Source organism: Ovis aries, chromosome 19 (assembly GCF_016772045.2).
Source record: "Ovis aries strain OAR_USU_Benz2616 breed Rambouillet chromosome 19, ARS-UI_Ramb_v3.0, whole genome shotgun sequence".
Lineage (NCBI taxonomy): Eukaryota > Metazoa > Chordata > Mammalia > Artiodactyla > Bovidae > Ovis > Ovis aries.
Window position 1 is genome coordinate 32,607,084 of NC_056072.1, and position 12,643 is coordinate 32,619,726.

The 12,643-nt window shown below is 32.8% G+C and overlaps 1 protein-coding gene across 1 annotated transcript in view; it reads left to right on the forward strand.

Moving 5' to 3' along the window:
- The window catches only part of TMF1 (TATA element modulatory factor 1), a 35,115-nt gene extending 26,287 nt beyond the window's left edge, over window positions 1-8,828 (forward strand). The window contains exons 11-17 of the mRNA XM_004018337.6: window positions 1,138-1,330; window positions 2,164-2,233; window positions 2,461-2,553; window positions 3,413-3,514; window positions 3,795-3,947; window positions 5,298-5,423; window positions 5,994-8,828. Of these exons, the coding sequence (XP_004018386.2) occupies window positions 1,138-1,330; window positions 2,164-2,233; window positions 2,461-2,553; window positions 3,413-3,514; window positions 3,795-3,947; window positions 5,298-5,423; window positions 5,994-6,137 (881 nt within the window). The 3' untranslated portion in view covers window positions 6,138-8,828. The remainder of the gene's footprint in view (window positions 1-1,137; window positions 1,331-2,163; window positions 2,234-2,460; window positions 2,554-3,412; window positions 3,515-3,794; window positions 3,948-5,297; window positions 5,424-5,993) is intronic.
- Window positions 8,829-12,643: the final 3,815 nt, after the last annotated feature.

The window sequence follows — 12,643 nt, forward strand, 5'->3', positions numbered from 1 at the left end:
GTGTGTGCCTAGTTTTTTAAGCAAATGCCAAACTGTTTTCCAAAGTGGCTGTGTCTATGAGAGTAATCTAGTTTCTTTACATCCTTGCCAGCATTTTCTTTTGGTGTTTGCCCCTATTTTTTCTTTTAGTCATTCAGACAGGGGTGTAATGATGCCTTATTATGATTTTAATTTGCATTTTCCTCATGAAAGATGGTGAATGACATTTTATATGCTTATTTTCCATTAGTACATCCTCGTCAGTAAACTGTGTCTGTTGCCCATTTTCTAATTGGACCATTTATACTTTAACTAGTGAGTTTTGAGGCTTCTTTATGTAATCTAGATACTAGTCTTAGATAATATGGTTTGTATTTATTTCCTCCAAGTATGTAGCCTGTCTTTTCATTTTTTTCACATTGAGCCAAAGTTTAAAATTTTGAGGAAGTCTGATTTATCAGTTTTTCTCTTTATGGCTCATGGTTTTGTGTTAAACCAAAGTACTCTTTGCCTATCCTTGGATCCTGAAGATTTCTTTGATTTTTTCCTAAAAATTTTATGATTAAAAAAAAAATTGAAATATAGTTGACTTACAGTATTCTATTAGTTTCAGATATACAATAGTAATTTGACTTTTTTATAGATCAGACTTCATATTAAGTTTGATGAAATATTGGCTGTATTCCCTGTGTTGTACATTATATCCTTGCAGCTTACCTGTTTTATACTTGGTAGTTGGTACCTCTTAATCCCCTTCACCTGTTTTGCCCCCCCCTTCAATATATTTTATTTTACTTTTAAGTATGTAATCCATTTGAGTTAATTTTCATATATGTTGTGAAGATTAGTTTGAGGTTATTTTTTTTTGCCTTTGACTATCCAGTTGATCCAGCACTGTTGATTCACTACTCTGCTGATATATGACTCCACTTTCAAATTAAAATATATTGGTGAAAAAAATGGTAAAGCACCTAAATAAAGATTTATAAAATTTGTCTCTGTAGGCAAGTCTGCCTTACTCAGTGAATATTTAAACAGTTTTAAGTGTGGCTATTTGCATCATTAGAAGTTTGAAGTCAGAATCTGTTTGGTATTATTATCTTGGCCTCTTGAATATATGTATATATGATTGAAATTTCTTACTTATCCTACCATCAGGTGAATCCCAGACCTTGTTGGCAGCTGCAGTTGAGAGAGAACGTGCGGCCACAGAAGAACTTCTTGCTAACAAAATTCAAATGTCTTCCATGGAGTCACAAAATTCTCTCTTAAGACAAGAAAATAGTAGATTTCAGGCTCAGCTAGAATCAGAGAAAAATAGGCTAAGAAAACTAGAGGATGAAAATAATAGGTGAGCATGTTTCTTGAGTGTTATTCTTGATAGTTTCTTGACATTTTAAAGCACTTGAAAAATATGCTGTTGGTTTTTAACTTCATCGCACTGAGAACTGGAAATACATACTTTTAGTGTTTAATGTCAGAGTCATTACTAATTAGGATGTGGAACCAAGTTAGGTTTAGGATTCACTGAACCTTGTATAGTCTCTTGAACATGTGTGGCATGTTCTGAATGTATTTGCATTTTCTAGGGAAAGGATTCATTGCTTTAATCAGATTTTTTTGAAGGAGTCTGTGACCACAAAGTAGTTGAAGACCACACTGGAGTTATTTGTGTATGACAAGGGTTTAAGCATTGTTCCTCTTTCTAAATAAACGTCTGGGCTCTTTGGAAATCACAAGCTGTAACATCTATCTGTGTGAAGTTAATTAAGGCTGTGAGGACGGGTTTTATCCTGAGAGTTCTTTGGAAGTTTTACTTTTTAAAAAAAGTAGTCAGGGAAAAATGATTTATAGACTAAAGAATATGAACTTTTGCAGACATTTTCATAGAACTCCATAATGCTTTTGCAGAATCTGAACGTATTAATATTATGGAATGGTGGTATTCGAAATTCTATTTAGGAAGTCTCTTTTTAAATGAAATCTTAACCCAAAGAACCAAAAAATACACAGACATGGTAGTTTAGCTTCTGAATAAAACCCAGGTAATCTGGAAAATACAGTTGGAAAATCAAGCTGATAATAAAAATGACTACTAAGTATGTAACTAGAGGTAATATAGTAGTATGTTTTTAATAGTCTGTACTATCATCTTTTTTTGTTTAATTCCCTTTGGCTTAATAGGTACCAGGTCGAATTAGAAAACCTAAAAGATGAATATGTAAGAACACTTGAAGAGACAAGGAAAGAAAAGGTATTTCTATTAGTGTTCACTTACCTCTTAGAGCTTCCATTAGAGAATGGTTGGGAATGGTAGCAAGTTAATGAGATGACAACACGAAATGGGTGATGTTTCTGCTTTTGGTACTTGGGTCTTTAGTGGTAGAACAAATAAGACTGTATACCTTATATTCCTAGTTTGGAGATTGACTTATGATGACTTAGATTCACAGAAATAACCTGACTGTCTCTCTCCATTAGACACTGTTGAATAGTCAGTTAGAAATGGAGAAAATGAAAGTTGAACAAGAGAGGAAGAAAGCAATTTTCACTCAAGAAGCAGTAAAAGAAAAGGTATTAAATTTTGTTACTTTCTTTTTTGATGTAACCAGTTAGTAGCTCTTGGGATTAGTCATTGTTTTGTAATTCAAGCTAAACTTTATAAATACCATTTCTTAACATTTAAAGTCAGTATAGTGATGAATTCTAGTAGTATAATCAGTGTTCTCCTCAGAGTAGATCCAGAGTGACTTGAGTTTATACAAAGAGATCTGTGATTTCTAGGAGATGAATTATGGAATGTCTTATCCCTTTTTAAATGAATTTTGTGGTCTCTCAGTGATACTGATGCACCTCATTTGGCCCATAGGCACCTGGGCGTGAAACTGGTTTGTTCACTTTGTTTCTGGTTAATGAAGGTAATTTTTCTAACGAGAGTTTCCTATATTTAAAGGAGTGTACTCAGTAATTAACATAATATGTTAAAACCACCTATATGTACATTGAGACTACCTTCTAAATTTATTTGGTCTAAAATACAGTAAAAAGAAAATGGATAAGTCAGAAACGTTACAGTTTGTAAATCTTGGTAATCTTATTCTAGAGAAATATGTTTAATTGGTGATATGTTATATAATATGAAACAGTTCATATAATTGCTCTGTTAAAAACATTCACATTTCATTAAACATAAACCAAATTATATTGTAGAATATAAATGAGTCCTGTGATGATTTGATCAACTTTGTCTATACTTTTAAATTACTAAATAATTGTGCTTTTGATAAGACTTCAGAAATCATATCTGTAACCATTTTATGAGGAAATTAGAATGAATCTTTGTTGTCATTGATCCTAGGAAAGTTTCTTGCTTTTTTATTTAACATTTTACCTTTTAATCTGAATTTAATTTTTTTTTTCTTTACACCCTAAGGAGCGGAAACCGTTTTCTGTTTCTAGCACTCCTACAATATCACGTTCAAGTTCGATAAGTGGAGTTGATATGGCAGGCCTACAGACATCTTTTCTGTCTCAGGTGATGTTTTATTTTTTGTATGCATTCTTAAGTTGAATAATAATAAAGAGAGTGTGCAGGATAGTAGTTTGGCTCTCACGATGACCTTGCCATTCTATGAACAATTTATCTGCATTTTTGTAAGGGAGTGCTAATTGCACTGGGGAAATAGAGAAAATTTTCTGCCTTTAAGAAAATCATAGACAATTTAAAGCAAGAACTGACCAAACCATTTTGTTTGAACCTTGTGCATAGTCTATAGTAGCTAAATAACTGTATGTACTTTCTTTAATTAACATAGGATGAGCCTCATGATCACTCATTTGGACCAATGTCTATGTCAGCAAATGGAAGCAATCTTTATGATGCTGTAAGGATGGGAGCGGGATCAAGCATTATTGAAAATCTACAGTCTCAGTTGAAGCTAAGGGAAGGAGAAATTTCTCATTTACAGGTATTGTAAAAATGAAATGTGCTATAAATACAAGTAAATGAAATTTTGAGGCCCAGTAACTTGCATCCTTCATTTCTACCTGCTTTTTGAGCAAATTGAGAAATAAAGTGATGGTGGCCTATAAAGCCCCAAATAAATCATGTATATTAACAATAAAGGCTGGTTGGAGAAATTAGCCAAGGATGAAAGTCAGATGGGTCTGCTGAGTGCCAGAATTTGGGAGACGGTCACAGAAAATGATAGGCTAGAGTAGGCCTCCCCACATGTGATAGGTAGCCTGCCTCAGTAAGACTTAGAGGCATCTAGAAGCAGAGAGCTCCTTGCAGGGAGCTTTTTCCAGACATGACAAAAGGTAAGTTGCTGAGCTGAGCATAGCCATTTAATTCTTCCCAGATTCACTTCATAGATAAGTTACTCCAGCACCCCCTATGAGGAAAGAACAAAGGTGATGAGAGAGATTAGAACTGTAACCTGCTCTACAGAAAAGGAAAGAGTGTGAGTGAGACATCCTCTTATCTCATCTTGCTTTTCATAAACTTAATGTGATGGGAAATGTTAAAACGTTTTACTTACCTGTTTTCATTGTTAAACTTGATACACTCAAAAGGAGAACTTTTCTGTTCTTATTTTATGATTTTAGTTAGCTGAAAATATAACTCTTATTAAAGAAGATGTCCTTGAATCGGAAGAAAATAGATCAGCATGATCTTAATACCTTTTATGTTTATGTAGCCCTATGTAATGCTTGAGGGTGCAAACAAACTTCTTTGGTAGTTGATAAGTTCTTACCAATATGACCTACGCAGTTGGCACTACATTAAAGTTAGTTTTTGCTTCCCTGGTAGCTCAGTCGGTAAAGAATCTGCCTGCACTACAGGAGGCCCGGGTTTGATCGCTGAGTCGGGAAGATCCCCTGGAGAAGGAAATGGCAACCCACTCCAATAGTCTTGCCTGGAGAACCTTATGGACAGAGAAGCCTGGCAGGCTACGGTCCATGGGGTCGCAAGAGTTGGACACAATCTAGGGACTAAACCACAGAATAACTGAAATATATTGCTATTTCCTTAGATTAGAGAAAAATATAGAGTTGCATGTTACAAACAGATTATTAAATTTTCTTTAGTTCTTTCTTTCTCATAGTAAATCTAAATCCTGTGAATGATATACCTCAGAGGAAAGTTGAAACCCTTTTTTGTGCCACTATTTCCTTTTATTTAAGAAAGAGCTTGTTCTTGGTTATATGTTCACATATCTATTTCTTAAAAATTAGCACATTATATATGTTCATATTAATGGGATTATTAAACAAGGTATATTTGTTTTAAATCACTCTCTGGTAATGTGCCTCAGCTAGAAATTGGCAATCTAGAAAAAACGCGCTCCATAATGGCTGAAGAGCTAGTTAAATTAACAAATCAAAATGATGAACTTGAAGAGAAAGTGAAGGAGATACCCAAACTTCGAATGCAGCTTAGGGTAAGTATCCTTCACTCTTATTTTCAGTTTACATGCACAGTGATTTTTCACAATCATGTTTAGTCCCAGCATAGGAAAATAACTAGATTTCGTTTGGCCAAGGCTTTAATAATCCTGAACTTTTGCATGATCTGAGTAATATTTTATTGATTAATGTTAAATGTCTCCTCACAATTAGCATATTTGGATTGCCAATTGCTGTTAACCTATATATGAGAATATATTTTCTTTTGGGGTAAATGCCAGATAAAACTACTGGGAATCATACACTTAAATTGCATCAAATGTGCTGAAATTAATGGGAGAAAAGACAGATTAAGCTACTAAATCTACAGTTGTACATTTAGTGAAGAGATATGTTAAGATTAATAGCTATCTAGTCTAGTTTTTTTTTTTTTAGTCTTTTATTCTAACAGACTAAAGTGCAAGTTTAATTTTTATGAGAGATGACTATATACTTTTATTTAGATTGTAATGTCTTTACTGCTGGCTTATTTATGATAATATAAATATAATATTAAAGATTTTCTGTACCATTATTTAAAAGTTATAAACAAATATATTTTATAGGATTTGGATCAAAGATACAACACTATTCTGCAGATGTATGGAGAAAAAGCAGAAGAGGCAGAAGAACTTCGATTAGATCTTGAAGATGTAAAAAATATGTATAAGACTCAAATAGATGAACTTTTAAGACAAAGACTCAGTTAACTTCTGCAAATTACATTCCCATCAAGCTGAATGTAAACATTTAATATCTACGTGCAGACATCCAATAAATTCTTTTATAGAATTAGAAGGTGGAATTTACTGTAGTGTTAAAAAATTGAAAAAATTCTTTTATAGTATATAGTAATATTTCCAGTTAAATTATTTTGTGCAATATTTGAACTTTATTTTTAAAACTATTCTTTAAAAGATTTATTTTTTAAAAGGTCTTTTTTTTTTTTGCCTTGAATAGCACAGAGATTTATTACTTGATCCTCATATCAGTATGGTTAGAGAAGGAGAATGGTTCATATGTTGTATTGTAGATATATTAACTAATTGTATCTATAATTTGTATGTTTTTGTATATATTGAGAACATTTAAAGAGTTATAGTAACGTTGACACTTTGAAATCTTTCACATTTAAATCTTCAATATATCTTAATTGCGATTCATGAAAATGGACATTGTTTTCAAGTAAAAATATTACTAAATCTGCAGTTATTAAAATTTTGAACTAATTTTTTTCTTTTAAAAAAAGTCTGAAGTTTAAAAGGTAAATAATTAAAACTTAAAAATTTTTGTGATCTCAAGTTTTAATTCAGTCAGATTTCACAATTAAGTCTGTACAAACTTTGGTACCTATTTGGAGAAAGCTGTAGCTATTCAAAGTTATCTAGGCATAATTGAATAGTGGAAAAATCTACTTAAAAGGATTTTGTGATAACTTCATTAACATTTTAGTGGTTTTTGAAGAGGTATTGTTTTTGCACCCTATAAAATGAATCAAAAGAAATAAAATTACTAATGTAATTTTCTTTTTAATTGTTCACATTTTGTAAAGTCTTATTTTTGGCACATTAAAAGTAAATGTTGACATTCATAATAATGTAACAAAATAGAGAAATTATAGGAGTTAAGTTTGACATTTTGCAGTTTTCTGTAATTTATCATTTAACTTTTCTCTTGGACCTTTAAAATCAAAAACAGTGTAGAATAGCTGAAAAAATAGCTATTCCTTCTCAGCTGTGTTTTAGACTTGTGAAATATTTTGATAGATTTTATTACTTAAAGTCATTTAGATGCCTTTACTTGAAAATAAGGACTCTCACTTAGTTTTTAGTTACATTTTAAACACTAGAACTTTAGAGTATAGCTACAAGTAAGCCATGCTGAAGATTGTGGAATGCTTTTCAGGGCAATTCAAGTGACCTCATTTTTGTTCTTTTTGGATTCAAGACAGTATTTCTGTCATTGGATCTCTGATTTGTAGCATTAATAAATATTCTTTCAGTGTGAGCCAAATTCATAAAATTCATTTTCTATATTTTAGTGGTAAAAAGCAGTAAAATAGCTTTTCTTTTTAAAAAATCATTATTAATATTCAGGGGTTGACAGAATGACAAAATTGATAGCAATAGGAAATTTACAAAATTGGAAAATACGGGAAACACAAGTTGCAAAATTCTATCAAGTTTTTGAAACCAGAAGTTTAGGAATTATGAAATTGTTCTTTTATGGTATCCATTAATGAAGAGGGAAAAAATCCTTCAGGGAATTGAGATAAAATTCCTTTACTTTATAATTTTATAATATTAAACATTCTCTTTTCTTAATCCTTATTAACATTAATAAAATCAATTCAACTTAAAATTTTATGGTGTTTTTAGTTTAATTTAAAAATAACAGCAGCTATTTAATATTTAAGTCGTTGACTGTATATTACCATATAATGTTCTTTATCCACAAATTAATAGCTGATATTCATAAATGAGTTTGTTTTATTATATGTTTAGATTTTCCAATACATCTATAAATTGAGAAAGTATACCAATTACTTTCTTGAAAAACTCCACTAAGTGGCAGAATACCTATTGGATATTGGTTGCTATATTTTGCTGTTTGTCATTAAAAATTATCTATCCATATTCTAGAAAATATTTGTATTTTAATAGATAAGAAAATAGTTTGCAGTCAGATGTTTCCATTCTTGAAAGAAAATAGATAATATAAATCATAATAATGTTAAGAATATTTAAAAAAAGAGTAAAAGGTATGAACATTGTCGTTTCCATATAGACAAGTGAGCACAGATTATGGGCATCCTTCTAACTCTTGGGAAGCTAAATTGAGAGTACCATTTCTTTGTTTACCTCTTTCTAGAGAACTTTGAATTGTATAGTGTGTAGCATGTGGGGATGCATCAAATCTTTGATTTTTAAGATATTCTAGATATGGGAAATTTCTGACCTAGGGAAACATGTAGTTTAAGTAAGTGAAAAGAAAAGTTCAGGAAAAGTTTTCTCTTATAATCCTTCATTTTGCGCTTATTAATTGAAAGTTTTATTTACATAATTTTAATTAAAAGTATGTGATTTATAATATATAGAAAATAGACAAAAGGAAAATAGAAAGTGACTATACTTTATCTTGTTTTACTACTCTTTGTCTAGTATGTGTACATGTATGTTCTAACATATCATAATTTTTCATTTTCATTTGAGTCTAATTTCCCTAATTTTGTTCAGTTTTAAAACATAACAACTTTAACTTCATATTTTGTAAAGGGCTAAAAGTATGATTTAAAACTACCTGATATTATATCTTAATTGATACTATATTTTAATTCTAAATGAAAGATAATGTAAATAATAAGCATGATTCTGATTTGAATAAAGATTTTAAAGTAGTAATAATGTATTTCATTTTTAACATGATTTAGAGTGGTCAGTATCAATGAGTGAAGACAGTTCTGTTTTATGAAGATAGATGACTTGTATAACTTTGAAATTCTTATTTTAAGAAAATGAGGGTAAGTCCAGATTTTTTATGAGTTATTTTACTCAGAGTTTTATAGGAATTCAGCATAGTTTTCCTAATGAAGGTATGTTTTTGGAAAATATAATTGTAAGAATTTACCTTCTTGTATAATTACTGTAAGGATGATTTGTGTCTTTTTAAGGTCTTAAAGTGTATCAAGATATTCTTCTTAAAGTCTTGAAATATTTCTGTATTCAAATAACAGATATAACCAGTATCAGTGCAATCACTCAGTCGTGTCTGACTCTTTGCGACCCCCTGAACGCCAGGCCTCCCTGTCCACCATCAACTCCCGGAGTTTACCCAAACTCATGTCCATTGAGTTGGGGATGCCATCCAACCATCTCATCCTCTGTCATCCCCTTCTCCTCCTGCCCTCAGTCTTTCCCAGCATTAGGGTCTTTTCAAATGAGTAAGCTCTTCACATCAGGTGGCCAAAGTACTGGAGTTTCAGCTTCAACATCAGTCTTTCCAATCAATATTCAGGGCTGATCTCCTTTAGGATGGACTGGTTGGATCTCCTTGCAGTCCAAGGGACTCTTAAGAGTCTTCTCCAATACCACAGTTCAAAAGCATCAATTCTTTGGCACTCAACTTTCTTTATAGTCCAACTCTCACATCCATACATGACTACTGGAAAAACCATAGCCTTGACTAGATGGATCTTTGTTGGCAAAGTAAATGTCTCTGCTTTTTAATATGCTATCTAGGTTGGTCATAACTTTCCTTCCAAGGAGTGTATCTTTTAATTTCATGGCTGCAATCACCATCTGCAATGATTTTGGAGCCCCCAAAAATAAAGTCAGCCACTGTTTCCCCATCTATTTGCCATGAAGTGATGGGACCAGAGGCCATGATCTTCGTTTTCTGAATGTTGAGCTTTAATCCAACTTTTTCACTCTCCTCTTTCACTTTCAGCAAGAGGCTGTTAGTTATTCTTCACTTTCTGCCATAAGGGTGGTGTCATCTGCATATCTGAGGTTATTGAGATTTCTCCTGGCAATCTTGATTCCAGCTTGTGCTTCTTCCAGCCCAGCGTTTCTCATGATGTACTCTGCATAGAAGTTAAATAAGCAGGGTGACAATATACAGCCTTGACGTACTCCTTTTCCTATTTGGAACCAATCTGTCATTACATGTCCAGTTCTAACTGTTGCTTCCTGACCTGCATATAGGTTTCTCAAGAGGCAAGTCAGGTGGTCTGGTATTCCTATCTCTTTCAGAATTTTCCAGTTTATTGTGATCCACACAGCCAAAGTCTTTGGCATAGTCAATAAAGCAGAAATAGATGTTTTCTGGAACTCTCGCTTTTTTGATGTTCCATCGGATGTTGATCTCTGGTTCCTCTGCCTTTTCTAAAACCAGCTTGAACATCTGCAAGTTCACGGTTCATGTATTGCTGAAGCCTGGCTTGGAGAATTTTGAGCATTACTTTACTAGTGTGTGAGATGAGTGCAATTGTGCGGTAGTTGGAGCTTTCTTTGGCATTGCCTTTCTTTGGGATTGGAATGAAAACTGACCTTTTCCAGTCCTGTGGCCACTGCTGAGTTTTCCAAATCTGCTGTCATATTGAGTGCAGCACTTCCACAGCATCATCTTTAAGGATTTGAAATAGCTCAAGTGGAATTCCATCACCTCCACTAGCTTGGTTTGTGGTGATGCTTTCTAAGGCCCAGTTGACTTCACATTCCAAGATGCCTGGCTTTAGGTGAGTGATCACACCATTGTGATTATCTGGGTCATGAAGATCGTTTTTGTAATTCTTCTGTGTAAGTATCCTCCATTCACAAGTTATTTTGACTTCATATTACTGGTACTATTGAACTCTGCAACTTTGATCCTTTAAAGTACTTTTAAGCTATTGCCATTCCTTTCTCTATGGGATCTTCCTGACCCAGGGATTAAACCTGGGTCTGCTGCATTGCAGGCAGATTCTTTACTGTCTGAGCCACCAGGGAAGCCCTATTGCCTTTACATATACTCAGCTAACTTTTAGCAAATCAAGATCCTTTAACAAGATAGAATGGAAATTAAATATTTATTAATACCTTAAAAAATACATTTTCTCAAATAAAACCTTACAATGCTGCAGTAATCCACAATTGTGATATAGAGAATTTATTCATAGTGCTGTCCTGAATTTATTCCCCATACTAACCTACTCCCAATTAAGCTAAATTTCATTTCAGTCCTCAAATAATACTAGGCAAGGGCTAATGGGAGGTTTTTCTGTTGAAACTCTCTTTTACAGGTAGTGACTGTCAGAGTATGGTAGGTAGAGGTGTTCCATGCCTATATGTCTTTTTTTAAATGACAATCTTAATTTTTACCAATACACATTATTAAACAAAAATTTGTGGTCATGGGTGATAATAGGGAACACAGTGCTTGCTTTGCTTTTGTTTAAGGAATTCGCTTATATGGAATCATAATCACTTATCCACTGTCACAAAATCTAGAAAGCTCTGAAAACCAAGTGCTTTTTAAAAATAAGCTTGTTGTCAAATCTGTTTTGGTAGTAAAGCTTGACCTTCACTAACACGAGGCTTTTACAGGCTTTATCTCACTTAGTGTGAGCATTCATGCAGTTTGCAGATCATGGTGTTAGAGTGTTTGGATGGTGTGCATACCCTATTTTATTAAAAAAAAATTCAGGAACATGTATGGTACCAAAGATTTTGGAAAAGAGATTGTGTACCTGTACTATATCTTCAGATCCTTTTAAAGTTGATACCATTATCATCTTCATTTTTAAAATGAAAAAAGGTTAAGCAATTGCTCAAGGTCATATGGCAAATAATTTATGCTGTTGGGCTGCAGAGTCCAAGCTCTGAACCATTAACTATCCAATGCTGCTTCCCTTCCTGCTCTTCTGTAAAACTGTAAGTATATAGATGAATTGTAGCATAAGATCAAATTTAGTCAAAATTTGCTTGCTTAAAATTTCAATAGCTTTCATTTATGGTTTAAGTAATTGGATATATCAGAGAACCAATAAGCTGTATTCTGCAGATAGTTCATGCTAACACTCTGTGAGCTATCCAAAATATCAATATATGAGTGGCAAACTTAGAACACATTTAGCAAACTTGTGACATAATGATTATACAAAATTTCAAAGTTACGTAAAAGAAATAGCAGGTAAATAAGTCCCATAAACTTATTAACATTTGCTTTTTAATAGCATTCAATTTATGGTCCATTCTGTTTTTTATATTTTGCTTGTGCTTCCTATTAATTATATTATTTTGAAGCAAGTTTCAGTTTCAGAAGTATGACTTACTTAAATCTGAAATGTTTCTGTAAAAGGTAACTTTTCCTCATCAACTATTTGGATACTTGCATCATAATTCATATAGGAAAGGCAGGATAAATATGCTTCATTCTTTTCCTTTACCAAATTTCACAATTGGTTCCTTTCTGTAATCAAAGATGAGAAATGAGGTTTTTGGCTTGTGTATTTAATCAATTAGTTGGATTTTTTTAAAAAAATTATTTATTTATTTATGGCTGCATTGGATCTTCATTGGTGTGTGGGCTTTCTCTAGTTGCATCAAGCCAGGGCTGTTCTTTGTTGCTGCTTGCAGGGTCTGGGCTTCAGTAGTTGTGGCACATGGGCTTTAGTTGCTTCTAGGCATGTGGAATCTTCCTGAGTCAGGGATTGAACCCATGTACCCTATATTGGCGG